The sequence below is a fragment of the Pagrus pagrus genome, assembly GCF_965226575.1.
Source record: "Pagrus pagrus genome assembly, chromosome: 7".
Classification (NCBI taxonomy): Eukaryota; Metazoa; Chordata; class Actinopteri; order Spariformes; family Sparidae; genus Pagrus; species Pagrus pagrus.
In genome coordinates, this window is record NC_140191.1 from 6,867,541 (window position 1) to 6,888,209 (window position 20,669).

The 20,669-nt window shown below is 44.8% G+C and overlaps 1 protein-coding gene across 1 annotated transcript in view; it reads right to left on the bottom strand.

The window, feature by feature from the left end:
* The window catches only part of gabbr1a (gamma-aminobutyric acid (GABA) B receptor, 1a), an 88,037-nt gene that overhangs the window by 40,102 nt on the left and 27,266 nt on the right, over positions 1-20,669 (bottom strand). Inside the window, exons 7-9 of the mRNA XM_084356686.1 lie at positions 19,965-20,125; positions 8,756-8,890; positions 1,086-1,256 (exon numbers count right to left, since the gene is read on the bottom strand). Of these exons, the coding sequence (XP_084212812.1) occupies positions 1,086-1,256; positions 8,756-8,890; positions 19,965-20,125 (467 nt within the window). The remainder of the gene's footprint in view (positions 1-1,085; positions 1,257-8,755; positions 8,891-19,964; positions 20,126-20,669) is intronic.

The following is a 20,669-nucleotide window of genomic DNA, read 5'->3' on the forward strand; positions in this document are numbered from 1 at the left end:
TTAACCTCCATTACAGGAACCAACCCAAGTGTCATGGTATCGACCGCCGTGCCCGGGAGTGATGTATTGTGTGATCAATATTTCTCACAACCAATATTCGAACAAATTACTGCAAAAATCCTCCATCAATCGCCAGGATGGAATGCTGGAAGCAGCATCATATAGCCCGGGAGCACAACAGCCCTCATAAACAAACACACAGCAGCCCAGTCACCAGGATAAAATGTTTGCATTGTGCGTTTCTGCAAATGACACAGACGGTTACATTCAGACTGCTTGTATATGAGTTCACTTTCTCATCGGGAGGAGGAGATGATGTGTTTGTCATGGAGACGGCGACCAAGCTAGAGACCGATGTTCACGTAACGTTTAATCTGATGACTATCAGGACATTTTGTAGCCGTCTTTGTGGCAAAAAAAGGGAGTTTTAACAAGGCGTTGGGACGTTTGTAGCAACAAAACGACATATTTTCGGCCAGAGATTGGGACAATTTCCAGCCCTCTTTGTGGCAGCAGAACAAGATTTTTTTTTCAACGTGACATCGGCCATTTCCAGCTGTTTGTGCCGACAAAACCAGACAGATATTGGGACAGTGTTCAGCCATTTTGTGGCAACAGAGCCAGTTTTTCAAACGAGACGTCGGGACATATCCCAGCCGTGTTTGTAGCAACAAAACCAGATATTTTCAGCCTGATATTGGGACAATTTCCAGCCATCTTCGGGCAACAAAAACAGATTTTTTTGACCAGACGTTGAGTAATTTCCAGCTATGTTTGTAGCAACAAAACAGGGTATTTCAAGATCTTTTCCTAACTCTAACCAACTGGCTTTTGTGCCTAAACCTAACCTAAAGAAAGCTAAAGTGGAAACCTAAAACAAAGTTTCAAGTAGCTGTGGTTTGCAGTAACGTACAATGACAACATTTATTCTGATGATTGGGTTGCAGCACCTGACGTGTTCACCAAAAATGATGGCTGCAAAGAAAGTGAAAAGAAAAGACAGAGAGGGAGATAAAAGAAAAGAGGTGGAGACGTATCAGAGCTGTAAGACCGAAAGTGAGATGAGGAAGATTAAAGGCACTGACCGAGGTGAAGACTTCAGTCGTCTGCTGGATGGTGGCGATGCGGGTCCACTTCCACTTCTGGAAGAGCTGCACTCTGGTGGGGTTGTGAAGGGTGGCCGAGGGGTGCGTGCGGAAGAAGGTGGGGAAGCGCTGGCGGTTGGACAGAGCGGGGGAGCTGGAGCCATAGGACAGCTGTGAGACATGAGACAGAGAGTGGGAAAAATAAGACAGTTTGTAAAGCAGAAAGGTGTAAAGGATATAGAAGTTTAGCAGGACATAGAGAAACAGGGGAAAAATATACTTCTGAAGGTCCTTCAAGGCATCAGTAGTAAACAGACTTCAATCAAAATGCATTCAAATCAGGACTCTCTTGTTCTTCCCCTGTACACAGTGTTCTTTGATGATGACTGGTTCAAACAGCAGACAACAGAGAGGAAATCCAGCAAAAAGACAGAACCAGAGAAACAATCCCCGCTCCCGTTTTCTCATTTTCATCCACTCCCCCTCCCTCCCGCCCTCCTTTTAGCTTCCCTCCGGCTTATCAGGTGCGCCGATAAACTCTGTAATTCGGTAAGAAAAACAAAACACTGCACGCAGGAGTTCCCATGCATACATCGCCATGAAATTTTAATGACACATTCCACTTTTACAAACCGAACAAACACGGAAAAAATATCTAATTATTGTCGTTGCAAACAGTAGCCCTAGTGATCATCTGTTTCTTTCATTTGGACCCATGTAATTTCAAAAATCTCAGGCACAATTCCCACAAGAGGCAGATTGCTAAGATGTGCGTCCAAATCAGCAGGGAGGACGGATGGCGGAAAATGCCAACCGAAACGGAGAGAAGACTGTTCCTCTAACAATTAGTTTCACAGTGACGACTCAAGATAAAATCCTCGACAGGCCTCTTTTAAAATGAGGAACCTGGCGTTTAGGGAACCATTACAGATACAGACAGCCTATCCGACTCCCCAGCTTTAATCTCGGCCCCATTACCGATACAGCTCTGGGAGATCCACCACTGGGAGCTTGATGATAGATGTCAAATGTCATGTACGATGTGGACCTTCCACAATAACAAATCCCCGTGGGCGCAGGCAGGTAGACGAAGGCATCAGGACGAAGGAAGGGGAGGTAGACATGAAGTGACAGATGATTTGGGCGCGGCAGGGAAAGATGTGGAGGAGAACGGCGGCAGCTTCGGCAGATGACACCTGCTCAATAATAAACGTGAGAGGTGTTCGTAACGTACACGAGCGCAGGCACACAGTGTGACGGGGTCAGATGACAGAAACATTTCTTGAAGGACACGGCTATAATCAACAAATCACGTGAAACAACGACAACCAACAATTAATTGATCTTGCTAGCAAGTGGCCCGTATAGAAAAAGCTTCATCGCTTATTCCTGCTCCTGTGCTCCACAGCTCTCGTAACGGCTCTGCACACAGACATCTGGACTGACAAGCAGGACTGAGAGGCAGAGCAGCCGAAACCAATCAACCGTCGACTCGGTAAGAGTTTAATGCAGGATTCAGCAACAGGTAATCCGTCAGCGAGGGCGAACGAAGCAGCCACGAGGCAGGAAAAACCATGACAGGCAGACGAGAAACAGGACCGAACAAGACCGCGTGGACGATCTGGTAGGAGTCGGGACGGCGTATTAAACATGAACAAAACAATGTGATCATTTGCTGATATACAGGATATTACTACATGCAGTCACAGTCACATTTTTGTAATGTCATAGCTTTGTAACTTAGAAAAAAGACCTGAAAAAACCCACACATGGGTGAAGTCATCTTTTCTAACACATGACTACGTTGTGAAAGGATCTATTCTGACCAAAACCATCGTTTCCTGAACCGTACCAAGTATTTTTGTCGCCTAAAAAAACTAAAATGCGGCAAAAAACTGAAAAAACCAACAGGAAAACTAGAACAAACAGCATGTTCCCAATTGGATATGAAGTTAACATGCTGTTCCTGGAGCGACATTAATCATGACGCTGCAGGAACAACACCAACACGAGTTGCAAAGCTATGACATCACAACAACGTGATTGGTCAGCTGCAAAGAGAGCGACAGTCATTATGAAGCTGTACGAACACCAGCACGGCAAAATCAGATAAACCGCTGCTCCGTGGGCTCAGGAACACTTCGGTAAACACAGTTTGTTTGCAAATGATGAATTCTGTTTTTAGAGTGTCAGGTTGTAAATGCAGGGGGCGATAATGAAGCAATAGCGAACAGGTGTTAGGTGTTTCCCGTGTTTCAAGGGATCGGGTGACTTTGATTGTCGGCAACACGCTGATTTTAACTTCAGAGGAGGTGGGGCCGATATCTGATGATGTCAATGACTGAAAAAAACCAGAAGGAAAGCAGAAATATGCACATGACTGAACAGAAGAAGCTGTTGTGACAGCTCCAATGAGACGAACCGCACTGAGCGACATGATCCTTCATTGCAGCCATTGTAGTTTATCTCAAGTCAGTCCCACACAGTCCTTCTGCTGTGAATACTCTCTACAGCGCCAACGTTGTATTAATCCAATGTATGTACAAGGCACAGAAAAATGTATGGAGATAAATAGTTTTTTATTAAATGACTTTCGCACAAACTGCCAGTGCAAGCTTTAGTTTCAGGAGTTTTACACGCCGAACATTTGGAGCTTGGCTGACTCTGTCTCTGACGTATTCTTATAACTACATCGAGGCGCGTTATGAATCTGCAATCGAGGAGTTGACAGCAAAATTCTCCGGTGTAACGTGCTTCAACTCAGCAGCAACAACACAAAACAAACTCTCCTGTTAAGCTGTTAACTCAACACAATGTCAACAGCAGGGAAATAGGCCACATTAGTAGGATCGCTATAAACGATCTCCAGCTACACTGTGTATTCAACTGCACTGACAATGTATGGATCAGTGGGAAATGAAATGGAAAATAGAAAATGTAACGTTTATAATGTATTGTAGTTTTCGTGACACGAGATGTGGGCTGGGACCAGAGTCCCTGATCTATTACATGGGCAGCAGTTTCAGACACAGTCGTCCTTTGACATGTTGCTGTTGAACATGAATGGCGTATTTGTGAGCACCGCAAATTAAATTCCCCAAAAATTGCAGGCAGAAGTAGAATCTCAGGGGCTTATATCTCAAAGCCTAAGCAAATAAAACATACAGTTCACAAACATGGCTTGATACGACCGGAGGTAATCGAGAACGCATGAATACACCCGTTAAAGTCAAGCGCTCAACAACCAGAAAAAAACGGAGCTGCTTTCATCGCAGCCTCGACACATTTAATAGTTTGTCAGGTCTGTTTTTGGCTCGTAGAACGTAATAATATAAATGAAGTCAAAACCTGAGAATCCAACTAGGAGCTTGCAAGCTCCTCCTGACACTCAAATAAACCCTCAACCCGACACGAAAGCAGCGACGAAACTAAAACGGAGTGAAAAGCTGCTGTGGCAGAAATAGACCGATGTAGCAGCGCTCTGCAACAGACTGGCAAAGTTCCACATCGAAGCTTCCCAAAAACCACAAACAATATCTCTTGATTCTCAGTTCCTCAGTTCTCCCATAGCCTTGTAGCAGTAGATCAATGCCCATCTACAGCTTACAGTGCTTTTAGAAAAGGGAAATGGGGGATCAAATTAACACTGTGCCAAGGAGAGCCGATCGAGAGCCCCTCCTTGATCACCGTCCAGAAATGGAGCTTGCTTTTGCCTCCCCGGCACTCTGATGAGGCTGTTTGACATGCGAGGAGGATCCTGCAGGCAGCCAGCGTACAGAAATAATTGAGTGTGGCGGTTAGGAGGTTGTGCCAGTGGTGGCGTGTAGTAAAGAGAGACAGATCCCTTTGTGTGTGGGGAGAATCGACTGCTCGAGTTGAGGGAGCGAGGCGGAAATGAAGAGTGGGAGAGATAGATGGTGGAGATGGAAAAAGAGGAAGGAAGGAAGGAAGGAAGGAAGGAAGGAAGGAAAGAAGAAGAAGCTGAAATAGAGCAGACCGGCTCCAGGCAGCGACAGCAGACAGAGAAAAAAAAAGGGAAGGAAGAGAGTCAAAAAGTGGAAAAGAGTTTTTAATGATGAGGAAAGAAAGGGTGACAAAGAGAGAAAGACCAGAAACGAGAAAAGAGGGGCAGGCGCCAACCACTAGAACTGATTGTTCTCGATGACTAATCTCTGGATGAAACTTCAATTACGGGACAAAGCTAATAAGCAGAACGCTGTGAGTGACAGAAAGGCAGATCAAGAGAAGACAGAGAATGAGATAAACAAAATAAACTCACTGCAGAAGGCATAAAAAGGCAGAAATATTTTCTAAAACTCCGACAGCAGCAGGCGACAGAAGCAGATCTCTGGCTGATTTAGAGATCTGGGATGTGATTGTGCCTGTTATAAACTCAGTAATCTGGCAGTAAGTGAGGCGAAGCAATATGTTTTGTCTTGCACTTAGTGATCCTGTCAATGCAGTATTGTCAAACTGCCTTGTAGCGTGTCATCGCCAATTAAAAAAAGTGCTGTGTGAAGTATTTTAAAATCAATAAACAAGTACGGCATTGATTTTTGGGAAGTGAGTATAATCACAAGTACAAAAGATCATCATCTAGATAGAACGGCAGCGTGCAGCCGCATCCGCAGGTCCATTTAACACAGCGACAACATCCTTCCAGCAGGAGCAGAGCTCGGGACTTCAGCAGTCGGTGTCGAGGTTTTTAATCAGCTCATCCACCCTCATCCACGCTATCTAGATCTCAAGACGCAGAGTTACGGGATGAGAGGCAACATTGTCTTGTTTGGCATCTAGCTCTTGGTCCCTACGGAGGATCAGTTTGGTTACTCAAGGGGCTCCCAAATAAATGTAGTGCAATGTCTTTGTGAGAGAAAGCAACAGGTTTAATGGCTAATGTGATCCTGATTTTTAAGATAGAAGTTCTAAATTGTTTCAACTATGGTCTCCTTTATTTACAGTATCACCACCAGGTTCTGTTGGACCCGTCTCGGCCGCCATACGATCACAGGAGCTGATCGCAGCCGTTCTAGACAATGCTCGTGTCAGGAGCTCCTCACCGCTCCACAAAGAATACACGCCGAGTCTATTTTTGGCAAAAGCAGCTGCGTCAATCTGCACAGAGCAGATCGAGCCAGACAGGAAGTCGGACAGCGGAACGGCATCGAGCCAGTCAGTTTTCAAAATAAAACACCCTGTGCTGATTCGGGATCTACAGCATAACAAAGTTGGAAATATTATCAATAAACTCTCTTGAAACAGACAAGTAACGAAACGATTTAACTACGTAGCCGACTAGAGGCACATAAATCAAGGAGAAATGATAAAATAAACACATTCTGAGCAAATCAACAACATCAGGCAAGCATGACGCTCTACTTCTGAAACGCTCCCGGCGGGATATGAAGTCGTGTGGAGGAAAGAGTGAGAGACAGAGACAGACACCGCAGAGGAAAAACACTGCCCTCCATGAAATATTCTACAGATAGACGTTAAAACTGTCGTGAAATGTTGGTGTGAGGTGGATATGAGTGTCCACAGATCATCTTCAGGTACTTCTGTACTTTTGCAGAGAAAAATAGGTGAGATTCAAAATCTTTGGGTGGAGCGCCGCTGCAGCTTCGCATAAGACACGCCGGCTCTGTGGCGACTCAAACCTGTTTACATGGCCGGTGAAATGAAAAGCAAGACTTTCTACCATGAACACGCGCCGCTCACGCAGGAGGTCTCTCAGCTCTCATTTTAATCCAGTTTACAGATCCTGAACTGCTCGCAGACTCATCGGCTCTGCCCCCAAAGTATCAGACGTATAAAATCTGAATGATTTGACGCTTCAGGTCTATATTTTCAACAACACTCATGTAATGCAAGGTTGAAGCCCAATAAAAAGGCACTGAATAAGTATTTGTATCTAAATATTTCTATATTTATAACTCTAACCGAGGTGGAGCAGAGAGTGCTCCTGTTTACCATAAACTCGCTCTCCCTTTTGCCCAGCAGCTGAGAAACCTGACACAAAAACTGGAGGAGCTGCAGTGTTTATTCACGGCGAACTGCAAACACTGTATATTTACTGCCACTAGACAACTTCACCGCTAACCTTTGCTTCTGCTCTGATAGCCAACACTGTCCGCCCCGAGCGCAGCCACCGTCTCTCCGTCTGTCTCGCTCGACTGCACACTCACTACGACCCACGCTACTCAAACGCATCAATCACATGCATCCGTGTTTACGGTGAAATATACAGGAATGATCGCACGTATTAAAGGAAAACGGCACACTGCACAGGAAGCTTGGCTGCTCCCTCATTGTCACTTTTAAATTCTGACAGAACCGGTGGAGACAGACACTTCAGTGTCTCGATAACGGTGTCATCACTCGAGCGCTCCTCTGACAAGACGGCTGCAGTCTAGACACTGCGTGCGGCAGGGCGGGGTTGTGCTTAAGAAGAAATCGTTCCTAGGATTTGATGCACAAGTTGGCGAGGATGGAGAATGAAATATCAGGAGAGCCGCCGATCCTACTTTTGATTTTTAATTAAAAACGTGACGCCTACAGAAGCCCTGAAGGGGCAAAAAGAGGAGAAAAAATGTTTTCTGGTGATATAAGTTGTTTGCGCTCCTGTGTTTATGACTTGAGAACTGCTGAGAGGAAAGTTTTGGCCAGGGTGATCTTTCTAAGTTCCTCAATTTTTTCCATCTGTGAAAACATATAAAGAAAAAAGAAATTCATGCATGAAACCAAACAAAGAAAATCTCCTGAATGTTTCTTCTTCTTTCATGTGTGAAACTGCGAATTGGGTCTTTTTTAGGGAGAATTTTTTTTTCACCAGGTTTCACTCGTGAAATAAAAATCCCAGAAAAAGAAGAAGAAAATGTTTTCACAGATGAGCAAAAGAAATAAAATAAGGAACTTAGAAAGATAATGAGAAACTTCACCAGTTCTCAAGTTATAAACACAAGAGAGATTTTATATTTAGATCAGACTTTGAAAATGGATCACCAGAACTTTTCTCAGAAAGTCCTCCGGGCTCCCGTAGACACACTTTACGTGTGAAACCAAGTGAAAGAAAATCTCCCCAAATTCACTTGTTTCCACACATGAAAGAGTGGGAAGAAATTATCAGGAGAAATTGTTTTTTTTCATGTTTTTCCTCCCGGTTTAACACACATGACAAAAAAAAAAGGTTTCACAGATGAATTTCTTTTCTTGTCATGTTTTCACAGATGGAAAGAAATTGAGGAATTTGAGGAAAAGATTATTCTGGCCAAAACTTTTCTTTCACCAGTTCTCAAGTCACAGGAGAGAAAACACATTAAATCAAACTTTAAAAATGGATCACCAGAAAAAAGAAATGTCCTCACTTGCCAGGCTTTGTAAACACCCTTATTTGATAATGAAGAAAGATAAACGTGATGATTCTTTGGCAAGTTCTGGACCTAAAAGGAGCATCTTTTTTTTTTTTTTTTCTAAGCTGATTTATGGATGCTCACTTGTGACTGACATCAGTATGTGTTTCATGTCTGTGTTCTGAATCGACTGAGTTATGACTGAAAAGGAGTATGAATTTTGGCGGAAACTGCAGCTCACACCTTCATCAACACGGGGTTGAAAAATGACTGGGGGATTGTAAACATGGGTTGAAGGGGAAGTACTAAACAGTCACCCACCACGATGAGGTTCCACATACGAGCAGCTTCGGCGACCAACGTGGAGACGCCGCTGCAGCCGGGCATCAGCACGATCTTGATGGGCTCGGTGTACAGAAGGTCGTACAGCAGCTTGGTGGCTTCTCCTGGGTCACACTGCAAGGACAAAATGACAAAGTGTTAAATGCATGGACAGATGGGCTAGAGTGGATCAATAACGGGGAAGAGAAATGAATAGAGGTGATCGAGGAGAGAGCAAGGGCGAAGATGGAGGAAAAAAACGGGAAAGATGAGGGTGAGGGAGACAGATGGAATGAGAACGGAGGGCGAGGGAAAAGGAAGGAACAAATAAGCAATGAAGTGTGGGAGATGGAGGCGAATAAACAGACAGAAGATAACAGAAGAGAGAAGATAAAGTAAAGGGAAATGACATAGAGGTGGTAGGCAGGGAGCGACAAAAAGGCCAACGCAGATGTGAAGAGAAAAGTAGGTGAAAGGAAAGGACAAGTAGGGGAAATGGAAAGAACAAAACAGACGAGGTCAAGACAAAGTAAAGGAAAATGGCACCAAAGTGGCAGCGAGCGGCAAAGACGCGGATGCAAATGTGAGGAGAAAACACAAAAAAAATATTCGCATCGACTTCACGTCCAAACACAGCCAGTATGTATCATCAAAAACACAACACGCTGTCCACAGATCGAGACATAAAAACAGAAAGACAGCCGGAGACCAAACAAAAGTGAGGCCGACGACCAAAACAGCAGCCATCACAAGTCATTACAACCCTTCCAATAAAGTCATTTGCGGCGTGTCTAGGCGGCGAGAGTGTGGCTGGAATGATCCATCACCGCTCTGTCAGCCAGATCACCGACAGGCCATCACCGCCGCACTGCTCATCAGAGTCACAGATAAACTGGCCTGACACGTCTAATGATTCGGCATGGAAGAGGAGACATGGCTCGCAAACACAAACACTCGCGTGCACATTTAAAAAAAAAAATACACTCCAGATGAGTGTCACAAACAATCACGCCGCGGCCGATGATGGCGACGACCAATATGGCTCCTAATTGTGGTGTTTGTCTCAACGTCTGAATTGTCTCTTTGAGGCAGCCCTGTGATTTTTTGTTTCTGAGGAGGTAATCACCACTCGAGACCGAGGAATATGTGGAACAGCTGGACTTCTCGTTGAGTGATGTGTTTTCTTTTAACTCAGAGTAAGTGTCACGCCATCGCAGAAGAAAGTCATGCAGTAGTTAATGAAATAGGAACCCAATTAAAGGAACAGTGCACCCCAAAATAAAAATTCAGCAGCAACAACAAATAAAGTAGTAGTAGTAGTAGTTTTAAACGTAAAAAAAGCAACCATACAGCTCGTCCTGGATGTCTCTGGAAGCCCGATGACATTATTTACGTCCTCTAAATTGGAGGCATTTTATGTTTTTTTTGTAGATAGTGACCGGATTTTCACTCTTTGGTGAGCTTATCGTTTACAGTTACTTCAAGGAACTTTCATTTTTGGTTGGTTCTGGCGGCCCCTTTGGACAAAGATGACGATGGTGAAGAAAGTAAAAAAGAAACACAAAATGGCTCCATACAGCCGTCCGGCGAAGTCCAAGCCAGAAGCCCCGAGATCCCAAATTGATTTGAGCTACAGTGAAGATCTCGGCTTAAAAAAGGGTGTAGATAACGTCTTTTCAAATCAGTTTGGGATCTCTGGATTTCCGAAGACTTAGATTACAGCAAACGGATTTTTTTTCGGTTTACATTTTAAAGCAAGTTCCCGTCCACTTCAGTTGTTGAGGAGACTCTTGCAGCACTGTTTCACTGTGAAACTCCAGAAATGTTTAGTGGACTAGAAACTAGAGATATGAGTAGATAATGACTGAATTTATATTTTTGGGTGAACTTTTCCTTTAATTATTGTTGACTCTCTCTATGGGTTTCTTTATCGGCCCTAGTCAACCTTTGATTTATAGACCCTTTTCACAGCAGGAAAAGCACAGGTTTAACCAATCACGTTAAGGCCTGGTCCACACCTACACAAGTATTTTTGGAAACAGGGATTTAGAATAAACAAATCTCCGTCCAGACGAGCATTTTGGCAACATTTCAGAAATAATCTCCGTCCATAAAACACACCTGAAAACACACATCTCATGGCTATTAACATACACCGAGCATGCTCGGATTGTACACTCCGGTCGGTTGCTTGGTTACAGAAAATATAGTGAACGAGGCAGTGAAACGTTACGGCTCTCTGCAGGATCTTCCTGGATAATTTATCCGCAAAACACTGTAAGCAGCAGTTTTTGTCTCTTTTTTCCCATCATGTCTATAACATCCATTCTGTCACTGTACAAACTCGAATGCTCCAATATCATCACACATACTGCGAGTTCACTTTTCACAATGATGCTACAAACACTGATAAACATGTTCGTCTGCATCATCATTTCCAAAAATTTTGGAAGGAGGTTTCCAAAAGCTCATATTTCAATGACCTTAGTGTGTACGAAAGGCCAAAACTCATAGAAAAAGCCTCCTTTTAAGAAAGACCCGTGTACGTGTGGATAGGGCCTAACCCCCCAGATTCTACCGGGCCTGTATCCGCCGCGATACGGTTGCCGGACCCGATCGCAGCTGCTCTAGACAATGCTCGTGTGTCCGCCGGCTGCACCACAGCACATTTCAGCAGCGTCCCAGAAGTCTGTTCCGAGAATACGCGCCAAGTCCGTTTTTTTGACGGAAGCGGACCGCAGCTGCATTCAAAATATAACGCCCACGTGCAGACTCTGAATCTTCAGCACAATAAAGGTAAAAAAAAAAAAATATTAAGAACAACACACTTAAAGCCAGACAAACAACGAAACGAAAGAAATGAAAAAATAAACACAATCTGAGCAAGTCAACAACAACATCAGGCAGGCGTGACGCTCCGCTTCCGAAACGCTCCCAGTGGGATGTGCAGCTGTGCAGAGGACGGAACGAAACACACTCCAGGTAACAGAGACGTGCCTGATGGGATCGAGGGGTAAGTGTCCCTGTAAGCCATGTCAGTGAATGAGCACACACGACACCGCAGCCCCTCAAACCAGCTCACCTAAATAGAGTGCATCCATCATTAATGTTATAAATTCCACCTGTGCTTTTCCCTGCGTGACAAGTCAAAGCGTCTGCCGTGAGAAGGGTCTCCTGGGCCAGATAACAAACTGTCATCAAGGTGATGGTCGTCGGCTGCAGAGAACCAAGGTCACGGCGTCAGCGACATCTCCTGCGTCCGATTCGGTGGGTGCTCGGCAGCTTGGGCACCCACTGGGAAATAATAGTGTGAGGTGACCGAATCAGAAGAAAAGGGCACGGCAGACAAAAGGCGCAGCAGAGTTTTTAGCCGTGATCGAAACCTGCGACCATTCTTATATCAATCTTTGTTTGCACTTTGTCGCCACCCCTCCTTTCCACTGGGGGTTTCTGTGTCTGTTTTGCTGCCTCTGCTTTGTTTAGTAGGATGAAGGTCAGGAGGACTTTATGAGCCACACCTGAGCCCCGTGTGCTTCTCTCTATAAAACTCGCCACCACCCCCACACACAAGAGATCCCCTCATCCATCCTGGTCTGTTTTATTTGCTGCAGACGTTTGCACACGCCCACACATGCTTACATTAGTGATTACTGACTTCCACGTTCTTTTTCATATTTTTGTGAATAAATATGCTCGTGCGCAGCCTGAAATCTCGCCTGGTCTCCCTTTTTTGTCGCAATCTAAGAGCTGGGCTGTGACAACTTTTGCATCACCTGACCTAATTATCTCTAACAAGCGTACAAAGACTTTTAAACCCAGGGCCATTGGAAACAGTTCAACGCAGCCCGTCCATTAGCTTACCATTGAAGTCATGTTGGCAGTTATTTGCACTAAAAGATAGCTTTGATTAGAGCCACATTTGGGCTACAGGGTGAAGCCTGGACGGATTAGTGGACCTAAAAATGAATATTCAGTCATTATCTACTCGCCCCCATGCAGACTGGAAGTCGGGTGAATTTTCATAATCCACAAAACATTTCTGGAGCTTCGCAGCAAAACAGTGTCTCCTGAACAAGTGAGGCAGATGGGGACTGGTTTTAAAACAGGAATACACATCCGGGGGAAAAAAACATAAAATGGCTCCTATACAGCAGTAATGCCGTAAGTCTCCAGAAGCCACAAGATCCCAAACTGATTTGACAAGACGTTATTTACACCCTTTTATAAGCAGAAAGCTGCACTGTAGCTGCAAGGCTAAAAGTGTTAGCGCACACCCCTTCGGCAGCGGACAAGCTGCATTCATTCGGTTGTTTTTTGACATTTCAAAACACGCCTCCATCCACAGTTGTTGAGGAGAATGCTCAGTCATTCAAGCCTTAATATTGTCTAAAGGTTGGAGCATTGATTGGTATTCTGATTCTTGTTTCATTCAGTATACAATGGAGATATGTGGAATTGCATCTAAAGTGCTATTCTACTTGTTATCATCAAATACTCACTCTAGATAGAAGATTTAATCCACAAAGGATACACTTGAATTCATGTAGGTGAACGGTAAGCTGCTTAAATAAATATTTACAGATATGTGATCAAATACTTGGACCTCAGGCGCCCCGGCAGCTCACCTGGTAGAGTGCGTTCACTCTGTGGCACATGCTGACCCGGCCCAGGTTCAATTCCAGCCTGGGCTATTGTAATCCTCTCTTAAGCTATAAGTATCCAATAAAGGCGAAAAAGCCCCCAAAATATGGATTTCATGTTTTTTTAAATATCTTAGATCCAACACAGTCAAAAAGAAGATATAAATTGATGCAGCAGAACTTGAGATATCTTCATTTTAACTCCATGCAGTCTTCTCCCATGTCAAAAACCTGGCACCTACATTATCCACAATGCAACTCGGGCATTTTCCTAATGCATTCATGATCTCAGTTGCTAGATCGAACTTCTTCAATACAGCATGGTGCTCGTCTTGTAAATGATGTTTCCAAATTAGATTGAAATAGACGATAAAGCACGGTTTGCTACCACAGCGTGTCCAATCAGGACGCAGCTCCACCCTCTCGTCCAAATTTGGTCACTTATGGTTAAAAAACAAAACAAGATGACAACGGCGAAAACGACAAAGTCGAGGATTTAAAACGGTAGTGCACAAAACGATGGGTGACGTCACGGTGGCTTCTTTTACGTCGAATGATACGACCACGTAATAAACATATAGACTGCATAAAGTCTTTTTTTGTCACTGTGGTGATCAAAAAGACCTCTTTTCATGAAAAAAAACACCTGAACATGTTATCTCTCTACCTTCAAAGCCACCTGGCAGTCCAACTGTGGGACAAATCCTTGAAAACTTGGTGCCCTGATTCATCACAGGGGTCCAAAGATCAAAGATAGTTTAATTTCTTTTAATTTAACACACCACCAGGAGAGAGCAGGACGGCTTCATCACCAAAATCTGCAGCAGAGGAAGTGCTCGGCTGGCTGGCTTTTACCTCTTTGTCAAAAACACTCACTGACCAACAAAACCAATCTGTACAGGAATCTCATTACATGTTGACATCAACCTGACCCGACCACTTAGTTAATTAGAGTGTGTGCCTGTAAAATTACTCTGAGCCTCCATGCACGGCTGCCCATCTTCAATGCACAGGGTTAACGGTATTAACACCGACTTGGAAAGCAGCTTCACGTTATTGATGTCACACAGGAATAGGCAACCTTGTGCGGTGCCGGGCCGCGAGGCTGCAGGTTTTTTTTCCTCCCGATCAATCACTGCACCGGCTGATTTCACAGACCGCTTCCTCCTCTCTGGTGTTCCCGGTGTAAAAACGCTTCTGCTTGTTCCTCATAAAACAAATTGCTGTGTTATCTTCGTGTGAGGGAGAGGCAGACTGACGCACAGACCTTTTTTAAATACTCTCCTTCCCGAAGGTTGTTTGTGTTCTCTGTCGCCGTGGCTGTGGGCTGGCTGCATGCTGAGAAGAAGCTTGTTAGCTTTCTGGTGTTAGTGTTTTAACCATATTCTGATGAGCGGGACTCCGGCGCCTACGCTGATTATCTTTGAGAGATTTAATCAATTTATCATTACCATCCAGCATCACAGCGTTAAATAAGGGTTGTGTTTATACATTTTCCATATTATAGCGTGTGTCTTGACATTAGATTCGGACCCTGTAGAGGTTCATTAAGTCCCTCCACTTGTTTGAGTCAATATTATTTTTCTACATATTAAAGTTGTGCGAGGCAAGAAATATTTCAGAAGGTTTTATATGTTGAATTAATGTCTTTTAATTGGAACAAACCTGGCGACAGTGCAGACTGCCAAGTTTAAATATAGTTAGAGAAGCAGGCTTGGCTGCAGAGCTTCTATTAAGAAAAAAAAATAAAATAAACAGTTTTATTGGGTGATAAATCACAGATAACCCAATCACTAGTGGGCCAACAGCCTTAAAGCGTTTTAAAATCTATCTAAATCATCACGTATAAAATAAACAGATTTTTTTATGTATTGAATAATGACACAATCTGCGTTTAAATCAGCTCCCTAAAAACCTCATTTTTCTCTTCAGGGAGAATGAAGGCTGGCTGACGATCCAGTCAGCCTGGCACCACTTCTATTTGCTTTCACGTCTCCATCTAACTATAAAGCAAGGAACCTCTGTCTGTCATTCATACATCTTGAGAACGGTTCATCTGATATTCTTCACACTTGGCAGGTTTGTTTTTGAGGAAGTGCAGTGTTGAACTTGGTGTTATTTGGACACTTCTGAACACTGATCGTGTTCTGTGTTAATACATTTTGAATGAACAATGAACACCGCTCCGTGCAGCAGCGGGGCCGTGGCTCAGCGCACCGTCGGCTACTCCGGGATGCCTCTCTAATTGGTTGCTGTGGTCCAGCTCGGAAAGTACGGAAACAATCATTCTGATTTCAAATAACATGGTTGATATTATCGGGGCCGAAGATATACTTGCTGTCGAACCATAAATTAAGTGGTGAACGTAGTTGTTCACATACTTGCCTTTATAATACGCGTGTTACCACTAGATGGCACACATTAGCTCGTAGTCTCATTGTTCTCCCTGCTGCTGCTGATGTGCTTACTGGCGCTACACTGCTTCTAGCATTCATGTGCATATTGCATCTTGCGTACATCTAGCGTTATCTTCAGAGGACGTGCACAACCCAAGCTCCAAACTGAACAGCCAGCCCTCGTGCGTACCTGAACGTGTTGTTCAAAGTAAGTATATCTTCGGCCTAAGACTGGATCTGTTAACCCTTCACGTTACCAGATCGTTGGGCTGCTGCTTTTTATTCGAAATGCAAACATTCATTCAAACGTGGGCTGAAAAGTTCATAATCGAGCTGTAATAACCTGTGAAATGTAAAGTCTATAAGCCATTAAGCTGTTTGTTGTAGTTTGCCTTCTGGTCCAGCAAAGGGCGCTCTAAAACGTCACTATCAGCATGACTTATGGTGCTACTGACCTAACAGTAAACTAAGCTAAAGAAAATGGAGAACTCAAATAGAGAAAACGAACAAATCGTCTTGATTTTTGGAAATAGTGACAGCCCTACAAGACAATCTGCGCCTGACATCTGTAACGATCGAGGACCCAGACCAGAATTTTCCTCCAACTGTGAGGAATCGAGATGAAATCCACCCTGAAGCCCTGCAGCGTGATCCCCTCCCGACTCCGAGCAATACACCTGCCATGACGTAGTTGGGTCGGAGAGAATTCTTCTAACGTGGTGGACTGGTACCAAAAGAAAGCACAGTGTCAGGTGTCATTTTGTTTGGTTTTCTCGAGACTCTGCACTACTTATAGACTACATGAATGAATAAACTCACGGTTTGTTTCGTCTTGAAGCGATCTGGTTGTCTTCGCGACCGAGGCGCCAACAATAATACCACTTGGAAACGCTTGGGGTGGGATTTTGCCTGTTTCCACTTAAATGTGAGAGCAAGCGGAGGAGCAACAGCTTGAACTTGACTTGAATAAAATTCACTTGTGTTACCCTTAAGAGTTACTTAAGGTACCATATAATGAAGCGGGTCTATTCTGGAAAAACACAAGTGCAAAACAGCATCAGGCTCCATAGCCGAGCCTCTCTTTCATTCAAGTGTTTCTACGAGCGTAAAGGAACGAAACCCTCTGTAACAAAATGGGAACACGGTGCAGTAAGAGGTGAATAAGCACACAGTCTCCCTCCTGAAAAAAAAAATAGAGAGAAAACAGGGGTGTTGGCAGGTATGCAATAAAGGCTGAGGAATCTCTGCTATTCTTGGAGGTCTGTCTTCTACAACCCTCTGGGGTCATCACCATTTCCACTTTCATTTCTAGCTTTCTCTCTTGGCTCATGAGAGCGCCTGGGTTGACGGCCCCCGATGCCGTTCCCAGACACACACACACACACACACAGAGATTAATGCAAGTGTGTGTACACAGTCATAAAAATGCGCTCGTACGGCTGCACTTACACACATTCATGACACAGTCGCACCACCTCTGTCGCTGTCCTCTGTGCTGAAATTCCCTGAGCCAATATCAGTGTCGACGTTAACGCGCCGACGTGGCCCCTCCAATCAGTCAAACTCAGCCTGCGAGAACCTTTAAAGGAAACGGAAAGGCTCCCTGGGCTGGGAATAAAGGGACGAGATACTGGCTCGTCATAATACACTCTCTAATTACACTCCAGATTGAATAATATAAAAAGGGTGTAAAGAGGGGATAAGATAAGGGCCTGTGGGACAGCCTATGTATTGAATCTCAAAGCGTGCTCAGCGACATCTCCTAATTTCCTCATAATCACGTCTGGCACTACACTCGGGGCTTGTATGCCAGTGGACACGCACGAGGACCAGTGATGAAAACTGGTTCTGCCACAGCGGGGATGAGAAATTGTGTCACGGCTGCCAATTAAAATAAAGGGCGGAAGTGAGGGAAGCACCTTGTTTCACCATTTCTCTGTATCTCCACTGTCTCACTCCATCATTGTTAATAATTGATCAAAGTTTGCAGTCTCGGCTTTGATATATCCATGGCAACGGCCTGCGCGGAGAGTGTGTGCCTGCGTGTGTGTGTGTGTGTGTGTGTGTGTTTGTGTGTGTGCGTGCACACGTCTGTCCGTGTGTGTGTGCGTGGATCTCAGAAGGCTGTAAATAGTCTGATGCTGTCGCCAGAATAGCCAGAGAAACAAGCCGTTCTGCTACCACGGGGTATCTGCATCCATTAAAAGGACAGGCTGGGATTAAGTGTTGAGCTTCATGAATATTGTATGATGTTGAACAAGCTGAGGACATCGCTTGATACTCCCAACCCTAATGGTCGCAGACTGGCGTGTGTGTATGTTTAAGCACCTGTTTGCCAACTTTAATGCACGCCTCGTATTCAGTGCCGCGCGTAAGACTTAAAAAGATGCAATAAAAGTTTCCCTCTGACGATAAATTCGGGTCAAGAGAGTCCGCCGCATAATTACGCCTCTCGAGCCTTGATCTTAAGACGCGAGCAAACAGAGGGCCAGTTACGCCCTTGTCTTAATCTCGCGGTTAAACAAAGAGCGAGCAAAGCTGGAGATTTGTCCTCTGACCAAACAAGAATGAGGAGTGAGTCGTAATAACGGGATGTAAATATGATGGCTAATTAATCCCTTTCTTATAATTGCTTTGCAGCCTCTCAGAGGGTAAGATCCTCATTACTATTCCAGCCAGGTGATAAATGTTTGCAATCAGAGGGTAAAAAAAAAAGAAGAAAGAAGGGAAAAAGGCACTGTACCCAGAGCGGGAGCAATAAAATCCCCCCTCCTTGACTTAATTCAAGGAATTAACCAGCGCCACTCAGACAATGTTACACCAGCCTCTTTGAGCCGTTCTATTCAAAGGCTCTGCATCTTTCTCTCCGAGCCCGAGGCGCCAGCGACTCCTGAAGCACGAGGAGCGATGCTTTCCAATCCCTATGAAATCTGTTCATGCAATTGCTTTATCTTTATGTTTATGGCAGCTACATCTGCAGCTGCCTGCTCCACTACACTTGTAATCACAGGACGCACAAAACAGACGCACACGCTCGCGCTCGCACACGTTTGATCTGTTTAGCATTTGATTGCCAAAGAACAAGGTGTATGCTTAACAGAATGCGAACAGGCGTGCACTCGGCTCTGCATACATCCAGCACATGAATTTGCACACATATTTCCACAGAGCTGAAACCTTATTTGTTTCTGTGGTTTGCTTCAAGAGTAACTGTGTTGCCATGCCAACTCTCCCTCTCTCTCGCTCTCTCTCTGACACACACACACACATGCATGCACACACACACACACTCTCTCTCTCTCTCTGCTATTCTGTTTAACAGGATTCCAATGCAGAGCCGTGTACACCAATCAGAATAAAGCTCGTAGCAAATTTCTAACCAGTCCGGGTGCAGTTAACTGTTTGGTGCCCCGGCCTCTCTCCAGGCAGGCATCTGTCCTGCAGCATGATTGATAATAACCCTCAGGAGAGGCGACAGAGGGGATATCCAGTAATTGTTTTCCTGTGTCTCCACTCATGCCATCCTTGAGAAAAATGGTTCCTTTCTTTGTGGATTGGGAGGGGGGTGAAACTTTCAGAAAATCAACCAGGACGTGCAGCAAGGAGGCGCAAAATAGATCCATTTCTACAGTAATAAATAACGTGCTTCTTGATTAAAGTGTGTGTCAGGAGTAGTGGGTGGTAAAATGGGGCAGCGAGGGGAAATGAAAGCAGTCGGGGGGCGGATATTGGATTTATAGCGGTTGATAATGCTGACATTTTAAAATACCACCATGATTAATGATTGATGAGCAACAAGCAGGAGGTGTGTTTGTTCATTTAGCACAAACCAGCTCTGTGCATGGCATGGCAGCCCCCCCCCCCCCTTTGTTAACCACAGTGAGGTTATTTATCAGCCGGGTGACCTTTGAGGAAAAAGCTCTGACTTGGGAGAAAAAGAAGCAGGTGTTCCTAAAAAAAAAAATGAAAAGGTAAAAATATAACATACCTGAGAAATAAAATAAGTCAGGAAACAACACAGAGCGATGACAAACATGATGCTCTGCAACACTTCAACAGGCTCAGCTTCCCCTCCTGATAATTGGAGAGGCAGATCATCAGATCCCTCACTGACTTGACACCACACGTCTCTTAAGTGCGCACCTCCTCTGACTCTCCTCCACATGCACTCACCATGCTGTCGTAGTGGATGAGCTCCAGCTCATAGTCGGGCAGGATGTCGCTCCTGTTGTTCACCAGGTCCAAGGCCATCTGAGCGGAGGGCATGCACGCTTGACCGCCCGGCCAGCCGCCGCTCATGGGGAACAGCGCTCCGATGTACAGCTTCTTCTTGCCTGCGGATGGCCGTGGCCAGAGGAGGAGAAGGACGATGAGAGATGCCCGGAGGAACACCGCATGCCCGCGGGCTGCGCGACTCACCCGCGGGGGACTTCTGCAAACCAGCGGCATGGCTCAAGGTGAGTTGAACCGGGGGGACGTTAATTAACACGGAGGTTATTTTTTACGCGCAACTCGAATTCAAGTGAACTCAACACGTGTCCGAGGATTGTGCGCGGAGCTCTGCAGGTGCCGTGTGACCCAACTATGTACGTTTAATTGCAAGAGTTTAGCGACTGGAGTAAATAATTTAGCCCGCGTATAATTTGGCATAATGCATGGTTAATTATACATGGCATGCTCGATATCTCCGGGACAAAGTCAAGCAGAGTTCAGTCAGCCTTTGCTCCGCGCCTCGGGATGCGCATCAGTCAAGTTTCAAAGCGATCCAACTCATTTCCACGCGTTTTATCCACACGTTTGGCTCAAAGTCACTCGTGAATATTTGACAGCGCGTCCGCTGCTCACGACTTTTACGCACAATAACAACAACAACGACAG